The sequence below is a fragment of the Ambystoma mexicanum genome, chromosome 1q (genome assembly GCF_040938575.1).
Source record: "Ambystoma mexicanum isolate Mex_15411 chromosome 1q, UKY_AmexF1_1, whole genome shotgun sequence".
Classification (NCBI taxonomy): domain Eukaryota; kingdom Metazoa; phylum Chordata; class Amphibia; order Caudata; family Ambystomatidae; genus Ambystoma; species Ambystoma mexicanum.
Genome location: NC_090922.1, coordinates 46,548,902 through 46,566,134, shown reverse-complemented (window position 1 = coordinate 46,566,134; position 17,233 = coordinate 46,548,902). Strand labels below are relative to the sequence as shown.

Genomic DNA, 17,233 nt, shown 5'->3' with positions numbered 1-17,233 from the left:
AAGAATGTTCATAAATGAGTAATGAAAAAAAAGGGATCCTTACTCTAAATGTATAGAAAAGAAGTTTTAAAATTCAACATTTGCTTGAAAATGTTGAGATAGATGTTTCTTTCTCTGTCTTTTGTAAGCCATTAACATGTTAAAATTGAAATCAAACATACTGTGCAAAGAAAAAGTAATCTTTAAATAGATTGACTTGTGTGTATGTCAGATCACCCATTAAATTAAGATGACAAATCAATATGACAAAATGTCACTTAATGCCTACATCAGTGCATATAGGGATGCGTATCAGAGTTGCATTTTTTGTTAGTATTACAATTATCGTTGAGATGATATCCTTTTGAATCAATTTCAGTTTTAGGATGAGGTTAACTGGCCATGTTAGAGTTGTGTTTTGGATCTACTGTTTAGTATTAATACTGTTGGCATCTCACATGTACTTGGGCTTCCAACTAAACATTTAACACACAATGTCGAGATATAGATTGTCCATCACCATTCATCCCAAAAATATCAAGCCAAGTCTTTTGGTCCATATCGTCCAGCCCAACTGGATACTATGGGTGCCATCGCCTGTACACAAGAAACACTTGTGTACAGGGGTGTTATAAATGCCATATTATATATGAGCATTCTACCAAAAGGTACAACCATCTGCACCGGTAAATCTGCCTACAAGTGCAGTTTAAAAAAAAAGGCAGAAGTCATGTCTCACTAGACAGGTTACATTTAATGGAGGGCCTGGCTTTTAGTAGCGCCACTGGATTTTGACCTGGCGATCCTAAAAGAATTGGACACTACGTTCTTAGAACTGATAGTGGGCCACACAATGAAATAGAAAGTCGAAATTAGACATTTTACCTCGGTCTCTTCTTCTATCAGAGTCTCGGTCTCTGTTTCGATCTTTCCTCCTTTCCTTTTCCTCCTTAGACGAAGCATACACGCCATGTTCCCTCCTGTCACGCTCCCTCTGTCGACTGCGTTCCAAAAATTCTTCATTGACACCTCCAGTATAGGTTGGGGTCTCTACTCGAACAGAACGATAATGTCTAATCAAAAGAAAAAGCATACAAGTTTAATAAGGTTCTAATTCCATCATTTATTACTGCAACATTCATACCAGATGACAATCTCCTACTGGCATTACCTAGGATTAAGGCTGAAAAGTAAAGGCACCTTCTCCTTAAGTAGGCAAGGATCACTTACCATTACTGAAATACAGCCGCCATTGCAAAAGGGAGCCAGACGGTAGCAATACTGCCTTAATAGGAGAAGAGTGGGACTTTAAGGCGACAGCACCCACCCCCACTGATAAAACAACTCTGCACAAGGTGGGTGGGTACCTCCTCCTGTACGCCCATCCATCCTCACCCCAATCAGGGACCTAACCACTTAGCCATGTGTTGAGTTTTTTTTCTTCTGAATTTTTGCTCGGTCCTAGATACATACTTGGTTATTCAGGTGTTTTCATTGAGCTCCTGAATCTCCAAGTGATAGAATGGCTGAACAGTCAAGGCAACTCTCCAGCAGATATAACCTGGTTTAAAAGTACAGTGAAACCTCTTATAAATACACATCAAGGGAAGGTCAATACAACATATCTAAAACATGTGTCATAATAAACTTGTGTAGATTAACTACAATTTATGGAGAATTAGGTAAATCGATCACTTCAAAATATAGTAAAATACAGACTAGCGACCACCCTGGATAAATAGCATTCACACAGGTCTACAAACTCAAACTGGACTTCACTCCAAGGGCTCAGAACAGGATATTCAGGGAAGACCATTTGCTTTCAGCTAGACATTCTACAATGCTCATTGCATTTTATGAATCGACTTCAGGTTTATGCCACAGGAAAAAGAAAAGTAGGATTTATTTCGTTTAGAGTGCAACTCTCCACCGAAGGGTGCGAAAATACACCACCAAAACAGCAACCCATGTGCCCCTAAGGGGGAAAGACTACAAGCCAGACCCAAAACCGGTTTTGCATCATAGTCCTCTCCACCTGCTGACATGCCTCATCCCATTTAAAGCACCCCTCCCCCTTTACTTTCAGGCAGAGGTCTGCAAATATTTGACTCAATTGATCCTTAATGAAGAAATCCAAATTTAACAGGGATTTACTTATGCCTTAGTCACCTAGACCCAATCCCCCCCCCCAAACATTTTTGAAAAGGGTTATGTGATGCGCTAAAGCTCTCTGGGTACAGGTAATGCCCCACTCCAGACACATGTGAGACCCTGGTTGAACTACTCTTACAAACAAACCAGTAAATGAGCAAAGGAAAGATAAACTATGGATTGATTGGCAACCACTTACCACCAAACCCACAGCAGAGGCAACTTACAATAATGTCAGCCAAAACCTATGCAAGCGGGAGGCCTGAAGGAACCATTAATTACGGAAGAGAGAAGAAGCAATGTATGCTACTGTTGTGGAACTAGTGATCACACAATCACAATATGACCAAACAAAAAACAAAATGTTTAGACTCAGAGGAACATTCAGGAAATGCCAGAATCCATCAAAAATGGGGAAGAAATTGGTGGGCCCTTTTTCTGGCATAAATCCCTCCTCTAATATTAGGAGACCTGTGCACCCATTTTTTCCATCTACTACCTTAAAAGTTCAATTAAGGATGGAATATGGAGTTAAGATCTTATGCACTGCAGGGCCTAAGGCAATTTCTTAGATGCCAGATTTGTTTGACACTGGAAGAACCACCAAGCAGAACCTATCCAAGCCATGGATGGGAAAGAATTTAATCTCTGATTTAATTACCATCATAAAGCACTGCTAATCCTGGCATTATTAAAACAAACAAAAATCAGAGGGGGGAAAAAATAAAATAACATTTTAGTTCCCTTTTTTCCAATATTCTGTGGGTGCCCTGGCTACTAAACCATAAACTACAAATTGATTGGGTTGAGAGAGATTCAGTTCTGCAAATCCCACCATCTCTAGTTATAGGTCAGTACGAGACTGGTAATTGGAGTATTCAGTTTTGGCATCCCTACAATTACTTCCCATTCCCAAGAAATACTGAATGTCATGATGCGTCTTATCCTAGGAAGTCCACCACCGTTGCATAAAATGTATTCCAATGCTGAGATCTTGGTAGGAAGAATATACTTTTTTTTCCTTCCAAGATGTTTACAGCAGTACCTGAATGATATTTTGGCAGAAGGTTAATCAGATCGACACCCATGCAGAGACTTTAATCTTTAATTCAGTGGCATTAACTTAATCCTCTATCGATTCTTGGCAATTTAATGACATTACTGTCAGTTAACCATCATTAATGTACTTCTAGATCAAATTAGAAGCTCTACAATTTACAAACAAAAATGCAAAGAAAACTGGACCTGAATGGAGCGTACAGATTGGTGAATGCAAGGGGATGGATGAAATACAGCTTTTTTCGTACACAACACTGAATCAAATGCCTTTTGGGTTACGTAATACACCGACATTTACAAGATACATGATGGCTTTGTGGACGATTTTGCAAGCATCTAGATTATAGTACGATATTAAATGTTTATTAATTTTCACATAAAATCAACAATCGTGTATAACAACTTCTGAATACAGAGGGTCATAATAATTACAATATCCTGCTACGTCTGAAACACATACAAAATTGTTCTTGAAATACAAAATGACCAGTAACCGCAAAGACATTCCTCAAGTTTGCAACCAACAAACAAAACCACACAAGACATACAAAAATACACACATCCACCCGACCTCTAAAACACAGCAAAGCCACTCCACAAACATCGTTCACAATGCACCCAAGACAAAAGTCAGCCATACAAATTATTAAACTGTCTACAACATCTTCACAAGCCCCATTTCAATAACATCACCTTCTCATATCTAGACAAAACCTGCATCTCCACCAACCAATCGCCCACTAGCGGTTTCTTTCTAGTCTTCCAACCTTTCAAAATCTTTTTCGCTGGAACCACAATGCTTTATTGATCCGATCTTCATACTCTTCGACAACACTCACTTCTGGTGATCCCGTTTAGTTTTCAAAGCTTTATCCAGATGTGTCCTTTAGCACAACTCCACACACATTCACAATTGATAAAATCACATTCAATTAGCCTAAAAAAAAATATAATTCCAGGGTGGAATTAGTTCGAGAGGAGAGCAAAGCTGGTGCAGTCAATTGAACTACAGGGGGCGGGCACAGCTTGCAGCCTCGAAGATAGCCTGTGGTTGAGATAAATCAATGCCAAACAACTTTCTACTTAGAAGCCAGGCACGATGAAAATACCTGGCAGAGACAAATACCGCTTTCCACTCCATCATATTAATGAGGAACTGCATGGATTCCCTCGTACTTTTCAACCCTATGCCAAGTAAAAGAGGTAATAGATAACTACGGCAAAGATCCATTAAAGGCTGGCATAATGTAAAGTGGATCAGGGTCTCAGTTTGTTTACAGAGTCGGCAACAAGCGATTGTCTGAGCAGACCAATCACGTGTGAACCAGGCAGTTTGCAGTAGACCCAGTCTACATCAGACATATAAAGAACGTTCATAAGGTGGGTGTATGCTATCCATAAAGGGTCTACTACTTCTCAGCGAACTTGCCAAGAGGAATACAGGGCCATTTTTCAGGGCTTACCTTCGGGACTGCAAGCTCCCAAAGGCATTACGTTTGGCGATCATCTTGAGCTCTGCCTTAAGAGTAGGGCGATAGGAAATTTCCCAAAAGTGTCTAAGGCCTAGCCTGCACAGTATCTTTCACGTGGGAGGACCCCGGCCTGGCTTTTTGCACCTTTCATTTGCAAATAAATGACTCAGAGCATGCATCTTTGTAGGGGGCCAGGCTCGGGGAAGACCAAACTCTCACCCAATACAGGGCTGGCTTGAGGACAACTAAATCAGCAAGAGGCAGTACTTAATTCTAGATGTGTCAATGCAGTTGAGGCATTCTTAGGCAGGAGCAGCAACTTCTTTAAGAAGAAGTTCCTAATGGAGGACAACAGTTTTGAGTTTGCGAAGCCCCAGACCTCTGCACCATAAAGGGCCGCAGGTAGAGCATGCTTATCAAATAATGCTAGGGCTGGGGAAACTGCCCCACTACCATGTCCTGAAAAAAAAGGACTGAATGGCCACGCTATACTTATTTAGGCATACCTTGGATTTAAGGAGTTGGTTAGTCCAACCTCCCACCTCACTGAATCTAGTCCCTAGGTAGTCAAAATGCCCCACTTGGTCCAGTGTATGGCCATCTACCTCAATTTTCACCTGGCAAGGCTTAGAGAAGGGGGGGGTTTAAAGACCATAACTTACATTTTGCTGCGAAGTGGTGAGAATGGCTGAGTCATCGGCATAAAATAGGGTGGGCCATTTCTTTGACCCAATTTTTGGGGCATCCAAGGCACCTGCTTCCAGAGCATCCACAATTTCCTGAATATAGAACAGGAAAATTAGCAGGGCCAAGACACATTCCTGGTGCACTCCCTTCAGTACGTCAAAGCCATCGGTCAGGTTCCCTCCCAGGCCATATCGCACAGAGGCTTGGTTGTACACATGTAGCAATTTAATAGCATCGAGCACCTCAATTGGGACTTTTCGCTTCAGAATTTGCCATAATAGTGCTCTTGGCACAAAGCTGAAGACTCAGGTCCAGAAAGAGTACGTAATTGTGTGCATTTCTGGATTAATATAGGGACTAACAAACAGTGATCCACCATGCCGTAGCCAGTTTGGAACCCGTCTTAGGCATTGCTAATAGGCCTGCGTCATCCACCCATTTTTGTAATTTTCCCCAACAAGCCAAAAGTTTTCCCAGCGCAGTCGAGTAGGGAAATATGGCAGTCATTTTCAGGCTGGTCTTTGGACCTTTTCCTTGTGTATCGATACTATTGTGGCCTTGCGCCAGGTTCGTTGTACTTCCTTGGCACCGTTGGCAGCATTAAATACCCTGCACAGGACTGGTACCCTAATGGCTATTTCATCTCAATAGAAGTCTAGGAGTACTAGGTCCGGCCCAGCCGCTTCCCTTTTTATGAGAACCCAATGCTTCCACCTCCTTGTTGGTTATAACAAGTTAAATTGAAATGGGTTTTTCAGCTTTCAACTTAAGCCCCGCGACCCGTTTCCTTCTATTCCTGTTGGACGTGTCGCATAAGTGAGGAACTAGGTCACACGAACCCCACCTCCAAACAAAAAACAGTATACTTGGATCCTCACCAGAAAAATGCACCAAAGGGATTATGGTTAGACACCATTTAATGTTGTCAAAGCAAACGAAACTCCATTTGGAGAGGCCCTTTAGATGATGCGTGTTTCGACGGGTAGTGCCTTTTTCAAATCTAGGGCATATATTACATAGTGCTTACTGGTATTTGTACAACATAATGGTTATGGTTTTGGAATACAAACAAATGATGCATACAATGACAAAACAAGGAGGGGTATAGGGGAGGAGTGTTTAGGGTTGAAGAGTGAAACAACAAAAGTAGAAAATGAAATGCAGCGAACTAAAAATGAGAAACGTAGACAACACATTGCTCTTTGATTTACACTGTCTCACATACAAAAATGTAATTATATATAGATATAGATGTTTAAGTTGCTAAACTCATAGAAAGAGCACTTTTGGGCGGCTTATAACTTTGCTCCCCCTGGACAAATCCTCACCAAACTTTGCAAAAAAAAGTACATGGCCCACTCTGCAAAGTTTGGTGAGGTTTAGTCAAGGGGGGGCAAAGTTATAGGGGGGTCCCAAAATGTGCTGGCTTGGTCCAGAAAGCGTGTTTTTGTAAATTTGGTGGAAATCTGTCCAGTAGTTTTTTTTAAACAACCAAAAAGTAGGTCCACAAAAATGTGTAATATCTATGTCCGCTCTTCAGACATACTTCCCTATTCGCTCCGCGGACAGGACTCTGATTGTCTTAGAGGGCAACGTGGTGTCCGCTGACATCGGGCGCGCCCACTGATTGGAAGGAGAAAAGCGTGAAGTGTCCCCGATTTTGGAAAACTACAGCCATCTTGGATTCGCGGACATCGGCCGGTGTCCAGACATCGCGGTAAAAACATTAAAAAAACACAACATTGCACTCGTCAAACTTATCAAATAATCTCTGGGGAGGTTAGGGGTGATGAGGATGGGATATGGCTGCAAGAAGCGAAAAAAAAAAAACCAAAATAAAAAAAACAAAAATATAATGTTTTGTCGCGAAAGTCTGCGAATGGTCCGGATGTTCGCAAACAGTCCTGTGAAGTCCGCGGACACCTCTGCTATACAGGGTTGGTGAAAAGCAGTTCTTGGATGGCTTATAACTTGGCAACACTTAATTAAACTGCTTGAAATTTTGCATGTATATTCTTGACCCGATGCCGAATGAGTCTGCAAAGTTTGGTGGGATTCTGTCAAGAGGGGGTGAAATTAGAGGGGGCGTCCCAAAATAATATAAAGGCATATAAATGAGGTGCAATTTGACGAATCTACACAATGGTGTGCAAAAACATAGATCTAGATACAAATGTTTTTGCAATGTTTTGTGGGATTTTGTCAAGAGGGGGCAAAATTAGAGGGGGGTCCCAAAATATTGTAAAGGCTTATAAATGTGGTGCAAGTTGACGAATCTACACAAAAGTTTGCAAAAAGATTTAAGATCTAGATATAAATGTTTTCATAAAGTCTATATGGATTTGGTCAAGTGCGGGCTAGGTTATAGGACTATTTTATGCATACATTTGACACTTCTGAATAAATAAACGTGTGGATTTCCACCAAACTTGTGGAAGGAGCATTGGCAAGGATCTGAAAGCATGGTTTTACAAATGTGCCCGTGTTTTATTTTTGAACAAGTGTCATAATGTACGTACAAACAAATAGTGGTATACCTTTTTGGTGACTAAGGTATAGCCGGTAGCCATGGCCAGATTGTCCGGGTCATGGACTAAGGTCATGATCCGGACAATCTGGCTACTGGCCATGACCATGAGGCACAACACATGGTGTTAAAGTGGCCATGTCCACCTGGGACCAGCTTTGTGGTAAAGTTGTTCGAAATAGGGATAGGTTAGCAAGGGAAGAAAAATGTGCTCGTAGTAATATGGTCATAGGGTTTTCTCTTTGCCTTCTGCAGGCTGCCATGGAAAGCGAAGAGGGGCCCTGTATGGAACCCCACCTTCCCTTTCCTTGGTGAACATCTTGGAAAAGGATTTTCCTTCCTACACCGGGATGCCGGAGGCGTACCGGTGTAGGAAGGAAAATACTTTAGCAACCCTGGTTCCCGCTTTGGGAACATAGGGTGCTTGCTAATGGCCGTCATCCCTCATTACAGAGGCTGGGATGGAGGGGCTAATGGTCCGGAGACCTCGTTCTCCACCCTTGCTTCGCTTGGGCTGATAACTTGGGCTGCTGGGCCGGTATCCACCGTTCCAATCCCTGGAACGGGGGATGAACACCACAATATTCCCATTAGCATAACACAAAATGCAAATGGAAATGTTGGAAAACCTTATTGAGTATATGTACTTTACTGAGAAATGTAAAGTAGATGGAGTCTATACGTTTTTTTTAGTTCTATTTTTTAACTGTGAACGGTGGTTCCTAAAGTAACATTTCTTTTGTTGTTTTCACATTTTTTTGTTTGTGGCAGGCGAGCTTAGAACTAAAGGTGGGGAGCGAAATGAGGAAACCGGCACCAAACACTAACATAGAGGGGCAGGTGGACAGGGGAAAATGTTGCACGTGTGTTACATCCAAGGTAGGGGGCAGTGTTTCTCATGCTCCTTGATTACAGCTTCAAAAGCACTTTGAAAGTGCTTCCCTCTGCAGAATGTTTTGTTGTAGTATGTACAGAGGACTGTGTTCTTCGAAAAAAGTGGATCAAGAGCCTCTTTTGTTGCTTGCAAGGTAGCTGGTGGGATTTTGTGTCACACAGAAGTAGGCTGTGTGGTTACAGTATTGGTTGAGGACGATGAGGTGGAGGAAGACAGCCTCCTACTTGCTAATAAAGAAACAACCTTTGAGAGCATTGCGGTCATTGGATTTGGTGTGGCAGCACATGGAGGTGGTCCTGTAGGATTACGGTCTGTGGAGTCTGCGACTGAATACAAAGTTGCACTTTGTGCATTGTAGCTTTAGCCTTTGGTACGTTCCCAACAGTGGTAAAGAACTGCCACACCCATGATTCTCTCTGGGTGCTAGGAGGTAGGCACCTCCTCTACTGCATCTTCTTGGTCCTCTTCATCGTCTAGGAAGTACTGCACTTTTTTTGTTTTGAAGGCCCTCCAGCTGGTGGAGGCTCTTGGGGAGGAGGGATGGCATTAGCCGATGCCATTTTTAAGATAAATAGCAGTTTTGCTAATATTTTTCCAAGTATGTACTGTGTACTAGATTGTTAATAGATGAGGAGTAGCAATAGGTGTAGGAGCTGTACAAGGGAAATTTTGAAGTTGAAAGTTCCTAGATCAGTAGAAAATGCAGTTCCGAACTGTCAGCGAAGCACAGATCTTTCACGCAGTGCAGACGGGTTCTCAGACACGTCATCATGCAGCACGCAAGATATGGTCGTGTGGCACTGTCCGGAAGGTCCGCAATGAAGTCAGATGTTCGTAGACGTCTATGGATGCAATATCAGTTGAAATAGTTACAAAAAGTGTATAGAAGAGTTAAAAATGAAGCTAGAAGTTGGAAAATGGCAGAGTTTTAAGGTGACACTTTGTAAATTGGACACAAATATTGCTATATTGGGTAAGTATGATATGAGTAAGTTGTAGGAAAATAGAATGCAATAATAAAAACCTATGAAATTCAATGAAAAAAAATGTTGTTAAAAGGGACATAATGGTTACAAGTAAAACCAAAAAACAGAAATTCGGGTAGTTATGGTAAGCTAAGCAACCATAACTTGTGTGACTAACACCCAGGACATCAAAAGATGACAGCACAAATGTCATCGATGACATCACATGTGAAATAAATTTTGATGAAGTCCCTACAAGGGGTTGTGTTTATATTGTTGGTAACAAGATGTCAGGGTTGATCGGGAGACCTATCATGAACTACTTAATCTATTAAAGAATGTACTCATCTAAAATCATTGTATTGGAGTGTTGTTGTTAATACAGAAACCTAATCATATATACACATAGGCAATGACTGCAGCATGCACCATAAAAGTACAATATTTATAATCTAGTAATTTCGGATAGTACAATAATGAATGCTACCTTATCAGAGCTTTGAGTAATGTTAAACAGCTAATAACTAGCTAACAATTCAAGGACTTGCAGCACTTGTGCTAGTACAAACAATACATCCGAAGAACCAAAATGCATACTAATCAGAGGCACATACAGGGAAACTAAAGTAAGGAAGAAAGAAACAGCATCATCAGAAAATGTTAACATTAAACTTTATCTTCATGTATACAAATGAATTGTGTGTTTGAGGACTGCTCATTTCCCCATATATGAGCACCATGAGCTAAAACCTAACCCTAAGGAAAGTACTTTAACCTTTTAACTGCCATGGGTTCTCCTCCCCAGTGCCAATGCCTTTTTTGGTGATTTTGGTATTTCGCCATTAAATGTATTCTAACGTTTTCTGTTTTATTAACCCCTTAAGTGCCAAGGACGAGTTATCTCATGCTTGGCAACAAGGAGATAATCCAAGGACGAGATACCTCACCCTTGGAACTTAAGGGATTAAGAACATATGACAAAGTTAACGTCTAGGTATATAACACCTTTTCAATTTTAATATTCTGACTGTCAGTCAACAAAACTACCTGGCCTATATGTTAGTGAACAAAAACAAGTGGCCCAGATATGTGATGTCATTAATGACATTTGTGATGTCATCTTTGATGTCCTGGGTGTTAGTTTTAGCAGTGCACAGTGGTGGTGCGAGTTATGGTTGCTCAACTTACCACAACTGGCAAATTTCTGGGGGTATTCGGTTTTACTTAGAACCATTACGAGATAGAGATATAGCAAAAGCTACGGTCTCGAAACGTTACTTAAACAAGTGGATTAGCCAGAATCAATTAACATCCCTGTCTTTGGTGCAGGTCTCAAAAATGCTACTAGTCCATTCGGTTTGCATGAGTTTGGCTAAAGTAATAGGTCAATTCAAAACTCATCCAGCCGGGCGGCATATTTTGGGAAGTGATCTCACTACATACTGCTATCTATTGGGCTAGTTCCCAAACTGCCTCATGAAACACAAAGGGGAAAAAGTTGCTGATGTGTCAGATGTCTGAAATAAGTCTAATTAAACAGACACGCTGCTGCTTTCTAAATTAAGGGACTCTGAAAAAAAATGTTTTTTTAGTATGTTATACTACTTGCTTGAATATGTTTGAGATGATCATTCTTGATCTTCGTGTTCAAATGGAAAGCCATGCATTCCTTGTATTATGTTAAGTAATAGTCGTATTTTGAAAAAGGTGTTAATATTACACCTGTTGTGCCATTACGAGTTATTTTGAAACAGTGTTAGACTGTAGAGTCAACATTGTTTCTGGGGCTGAGAAATTATTTTTTCTTCCCTTTCCTGCCAGGTATTGGTTGTGGGTTAGTCATCCAAAAAGTTCTCTGGTCGTTATCAAAAGGATATTACTGGTTGAAAAAGGACATAGTTCTTTTGCTGCATTTATGTGCATGTGCAATACAGCATTTGTGTTCAAATGAAAAAGAACAAGTTACTTTCTTACCTGGTAACGTTCTTTCGATGGGATGGTCCGACGACGTATTCCATATCTATGACAGGTAATGTCCACAGCTGTGCTGCTTTGGAAAATCTTTGGCGTCTGTGTCCTGCGTCGATTACGTCGATGCGCCGTCCCCGAGGACCTCCTCCGACGGCCGACGTCACCCGATGTGATAAGTAGGACGCACGACGCCCATAGCCTCAGTTATAGTTTTTTCCCAGAACGTGTGCCACCAGTTTTCTGCCAGTCTGACACACAAGGCCTTGCGGAACGCAAGCTGCAATCGCAAAAGAAATTCTGCAGCGTGGAAGGCAGGGAGGGAGCGATATGGAATAAGTCGTCGGACCATCCCATCGAAAGAACGTTACCAGGTAAGAAAGTAACTTGTTCTTCGAGGGGATTGGGTCCTCCGACGTATTCCATATCTATGACAGACTCCCAAAGCAGTACCAAGCAAGGAGGTGGGAAAGAATTTAGAATACAAATTTAGCATGCCCAATCAAATTGCGGAATAGAGATCTGGCCTTTGGCAAGGCAGTTCTTGCCCTCTGATGGAATCGAGGGCATAGTGACGTACAAAAGTATGTACTGAAGCCCAGGTGGCTGCATCACAGATGTGACAAATAGGAACTCCCCTCTGCAGGGCAGTAGACGCAGCCACTCCCCTGGTAGAATGGGCCCGCAAGCCAGCCGCAGGATCCTTACCCACCAAGCGCTAACACTCGGAGATAGCTATAATAATCCTAGACAAAGTCTGTTTTGTCACAGCTTGTCCCAAACGCTTTCCAGCGTAACCAATGAAAAGTTGATCGCCCACTCTGACCCGGGACATGCGCAAAATATAAAAACTCAACGCTCTCCTAGGATCAAGCCTATGGAGCCTCTCCTCTTCCTTACCAGGATGTGGAGGAGGATAGAACACCGGAAGAACAACCTTCTGGCTCAAATGAAATTCCGAAACCACCTTCGGAAGAAAAGAAGGACAAACTCAAAGGACAACCCTGTCCTTATGAAACACAGTGAAGGGTGGCTTAACTGAAACTGCCTGTAACTCACTCACTCTGCGAGCGGAAGTAACCGCAACCAAAAACACAGTTTTCAGAGTGAACAGCCTCAAAGGGCAAGAATGTAAAGGCTCAAACGGAGCACCCATAAGAAACTTAAGAACAAGGTTCAAATCCCAACCTGGCACCAGAAAAGGTGACCGAGCGAACACATTAGTGAGCCCTTTCAAAAACTGCGAAATTAAAGGAATCTTAAAATAGGAACACTCTTCAGACGAGCGCTTAAATATGGACAGCCCTGCCAGGTAACCTTTAATGGTCCCCACTTGCAAGCCCATGTGGGCCAAAGAAAGCAAAAAAGACAAAACCATGGGATTGTCGCATTCAAAAGGATCCACATTCTGCACTCTGCACCAGTCGCAGAACTTTCTCCAATGGCAACGGTACAGAGACTTAGTTGCCGGCCGCCTGGCCGAGAGCAACACCTCCATCACGTCTTCAGGGAGGTCCCAATCCTTATACCTCAACCTTTCAGAAGCCAAGCGTGAAGATTGAGGGATCTGACCTCTGGATGGAGAACCTGACCCACCCTCCCGTGAGAGCAGATCGTCTCGGTAGGGAAGACGACGTGGAGGGCAGATGGACAAGCCTAGAAGGTCCGGGTACCACGTCCTCCGGGCCCACGCCAGAGCAATGAGGATCATCCGGAAACCGAACCTCCGCAGCAATTGCGGGATTACGGGGACTGGAGGAAACACGTACAGCAGTGGGAATGATCACTCCACCACGAACGCTCTCCTAAGGCTCCTTTTGGAGGAAATTCCCGTGAGCAAAACCTTTCGCACTTCCGGTTGACACTTGAGCCGAAGAGATCCACTTGAGGGGTCCCCCAAAGGGCGAAGATCTCCAGAAGAAACTCCTGAGCCAGCTCCCACTCGTGAGAGATCATGCTCGGTCTGCTCAGAGCGTCCACCGTCTCGTTGTCGTCTCCGGCCAGATGAACAGCCGAGATCGAAACTTCCTGCTGGATGGCCCAGAACTCGAGCTGCATCGCCTCCCTGCACAGCGGAAGTGACCCTCTCCCCCCCCCCCTTTTGTTGAGGTAGTGCATTCCACCGTGTTGTTCGTTAGAATCAGGACACACTTTCCACGCACAGTCGGCAGAAAAGCCTTCAGGGCTAGCCTGACGGCCCTCAGCTCCAACAGATTGATATGGAGTCTGGACTCCGACGGCGACCAACGACCGCTGACTGTCAGCTCGTTGGCATGAGCTCCCAATCCCGTGAGTGGATGCGTCCATCACTATCGTCACCTCTGGCCAGGGCAGCCAAAATGGGGCCCCCCCTCATCAGATTGCCCTCGACGGCCCACCACAGAAGGTCCCGGGCTACTGAGGGCGGCACCTGAACAGGGTCCGACAGCCCGCCAGAGGACTGAGACCACTGGAGCTTGAATGCCCACTGCAAAGATCTCATCCGCAGACGAGCCTCTGGCACCAGAAGAATGCAGGATGCCATGAGGCCGAGCAGTCTCAAGAACTCGGACGCTGGGAGATCCTGGGCAAATTGAAACTTGTTCACCATCTGCTGAATGTGAAGAGCCCTCACCTGAGGAGGAAAACACTGCCCCAGGGACGTGTCGAGCACTGCTCCGATGTACTGGAGCCACTACATTGGTGTCAAATGGGACTTCTTTAAATTGAGGGACTTGCTCGGGAGAGCTCCCCCTGATCAACCAATCGTCCAGGTAGGGGTAGACGTGAATCCCCCTTTCCTGAGATGCGCTGCCACCATCACCATGAGCTTGGTGAAAACCCTCAGGCGGAGGTCAATCCGAACGGCAGGATCCGAAACTGAAAGTGCGATTCGCCAACCGCGAACCTCAGGTACTTCTTGTGCTTGGGATGGATTGGCACATGGAAGTAAGCATCCTTGAGGTCGAGAGACACCAACCAGACCTGAAGTTGAAGGGCCTGGAGGACTTGAGAAAGAGTCACCATCTTGAACTTGTCCTTCCTGAGGAGTTTGTTCAAACAGCGCAAGTCCATGATGGGTCTCAATCCCCCGTCTTTCTTTGAAATAAAAAAAATAAGGGGAATACCATCCCTTGTTCCTCTCCGCTACAGGCACCAGTTCTATGGCGCCTTTCTCCAGCAGGGCTTGAATTTCCTGTGCAAGAAGCGGATCCGGACACTTCAAAGAGAGGTTCCCTGGTGGATTGTCGTGAGGCCTCTGCCGAAAGGAAGACAGTACCCGTGGATTATGATCTCCAGAAACCCACACATCCGAAGTAATGGCTTGCCACTCTACAAGATGCTGCGCCAGCCTTCCCCCCAACCGGCGAACCATGGGACCTGGCCTCATGACTGAGTGGTAGCAGCTGCGGCGTTGCCTGAGGGCAAAGAAGCAACTGCCCGAGCGGCCTTGGCACCTCGAGTACCTTTGTTTCCACCTCTAGCACTCTTACGATGGCCTCTTTGACTGCTAGATCCCCTCGCTTCACTGAAGGACGAGTAATAGCGAAAGGTACCTCCCCTCCATTGCTGTCCCCTAGGACGAAAAGGCAGAGGTTGGCGAACTGCAGCGCCCAATGACCTCGCTGCAGCTTTGGAGGTCTGCAACCTCAAGGCTCTCGTCAGCCTTGCTGCCAAAAAGGGTTTCACCGTCAAAGGGCATGTTGAGGAGCCGGGACTGCACATCAGGAGCGAACCCAGACTTCCGCAACCACGCAAACCTGCGCATTACGGTGCTCGCCGCCATGGACCGGCTGACACAATCTGCCAAGTCCAAACCCGACTGAACAGCCTCACACATGGCATCCTTGCCATCCTGAACCATAGCAAGGAAACCATCCAGTTAGTCCCCTTCGGGAATATGTTCAGCCGCTAATGCAACACAGTTCCACAGAGTGTGCGTGAAACGAGACAAAGCACATATGGAGTTGGCCGCCTGAAGCGCCATACCACCCGAAGAAAACACTTTCTTCGCCCAGCCGTCAAAACGTTTGTCGTCCCTATGCAGAGGGATGGTAGGATACGACGCCTGCTTTGCCGGGGCCGTAGCTGCCTGCACCACCAAACTCTCCGGAGTGGGGTGCCTGGATAAGTAACAGGGGTCGCTACTGGCTGGACGGTATTTTCGCAACTAAGACTTGCCCACTGCCGGGAGACTCTCCGGAGCAGTCCAAGCCGCCGCCACCCTTCTCTGCAGAGCCATATGAAACGGCAAAACCGGGTCAGTGGGGAGACCGAGATCATGATGTCCGTGAGATCATCCTGAACGAACTCCCCTGGGGAGCTGACCAACCCAAATACTTGGTGACCCGAGACATAAGGCACCGATATGAAGAATCGGCATGAGTGCCAGGCTCCGGCCTACAAAACTCCACCTCCGGAGAGGTGTCCAGTCCACTGGCATCATGCAGTGACTGCCTCAGGTCATCAAACTGGCCATGGCCCGAGATAAGCTCATCTGGAACCGTAACCAAGCCGTCAGAGCCTTCATCACCCTCTGAAATGTACCCCAGGCGGGGAGAGGAAGACCTCTGGGGACCAAAGCAGTGCCTGCCCTTAGCCAGAGCCTTTCTAGGGGCAAACTGTGCCACATGGCCCCTCCAGCACGCCTCGAAAGGCGTTGAGGGCACCGAACGAGTCGGCGTCGACGGAAAAGGCGTCGACGTCAGACGCAGTGCCGCCAGCGTCGACACAGGCCTCGAAGCCGGAGCTCCGAGCGTGTCTCTCGACTACCTAGGTGCCGAGGACCCCCTCGGAGGCGGAGCCTCGAGAGACATCTTCGACGACCTCTGCGCCACAGGCGTCGATGTCTTCTTCGAAGACGGCACAGGATCACGCGGTCTCGAGCACGTAGAGGACCGGGACCTGGAACGGGCATGGCGAGAATGGCTGCCCTTGTCCGAGCGGGACCTCTCCCGCGAGCCGTGCCGACCACCCGAGCCCGAAGGCGTATGAGCGGTGTCTCTCGAACGGTGCCGACCGGCCCCACTCGGAGGAGCAGACGGACCGGTGCCCTGCGATTCAAGAATCGCTAGCATCTGCTTCCCGAAGGAAGCCCATTCCTCTGGTGTTGCTTGCATGGAGGGATAAGCGACACGCCGATGGGCGGAGTCCTCGGAAGAGGACGGGGAAGGCGACCTATGCCGGCGCTTCCGGGAATGCCTCGAAGAGGCGGAGGAGTGGCGAGACCGACTCCTGGAAGGAGACCCACTGGACTTCTGACGATGACGCGGAGAGTCGCCCCTCGAGTCATCTGTCGAAAGCCCTGCAGACCTCGACTTCCGGGGCTTAGACACCCGGCCTACTGACAGCTTCTTCTTGCGTTCCCGCAAGGCCTTTGCCGTGAGCGACTGGCAGTCGACAGTCATCCGTATCGTGGGCCTCCCCGAGGCACCAGAGGCAGGCGTCGTGCGAGTCCGTGACCGACATCTTGGACCCACAGTCTCTGCATTTCTTGAAGCCCGGACGCAGGGTTCAAGACGAAGTAGACATCGCCACGAACAGGTCTTCA

The 17,233-nt window shown here is 45.7% G+C and overlaps 1 protein-coding gene across 1 annotated transcript in view; it reads right to left on the bottom strand.

The window, feature by feature from the left end:
- DHX38 (DEAH-box helicase 38) overlaps nt 1-17,233 on the bottom strand; it is a 2,105,687-nt gene that overhangs the window by 1,938,129 nt on the left and 150,325 nt on the right. Inside the window, exon 3 of the mRNA XM_069635507.1 lies at nt 865-1,052. Within this exon, the coding sequence (XP_069491608.1) occupies nt 865-1,052 (188 nt within the window). The remainder of the gene's footprint in view (nt 1-864; nt 1,053-17,233) is intronic.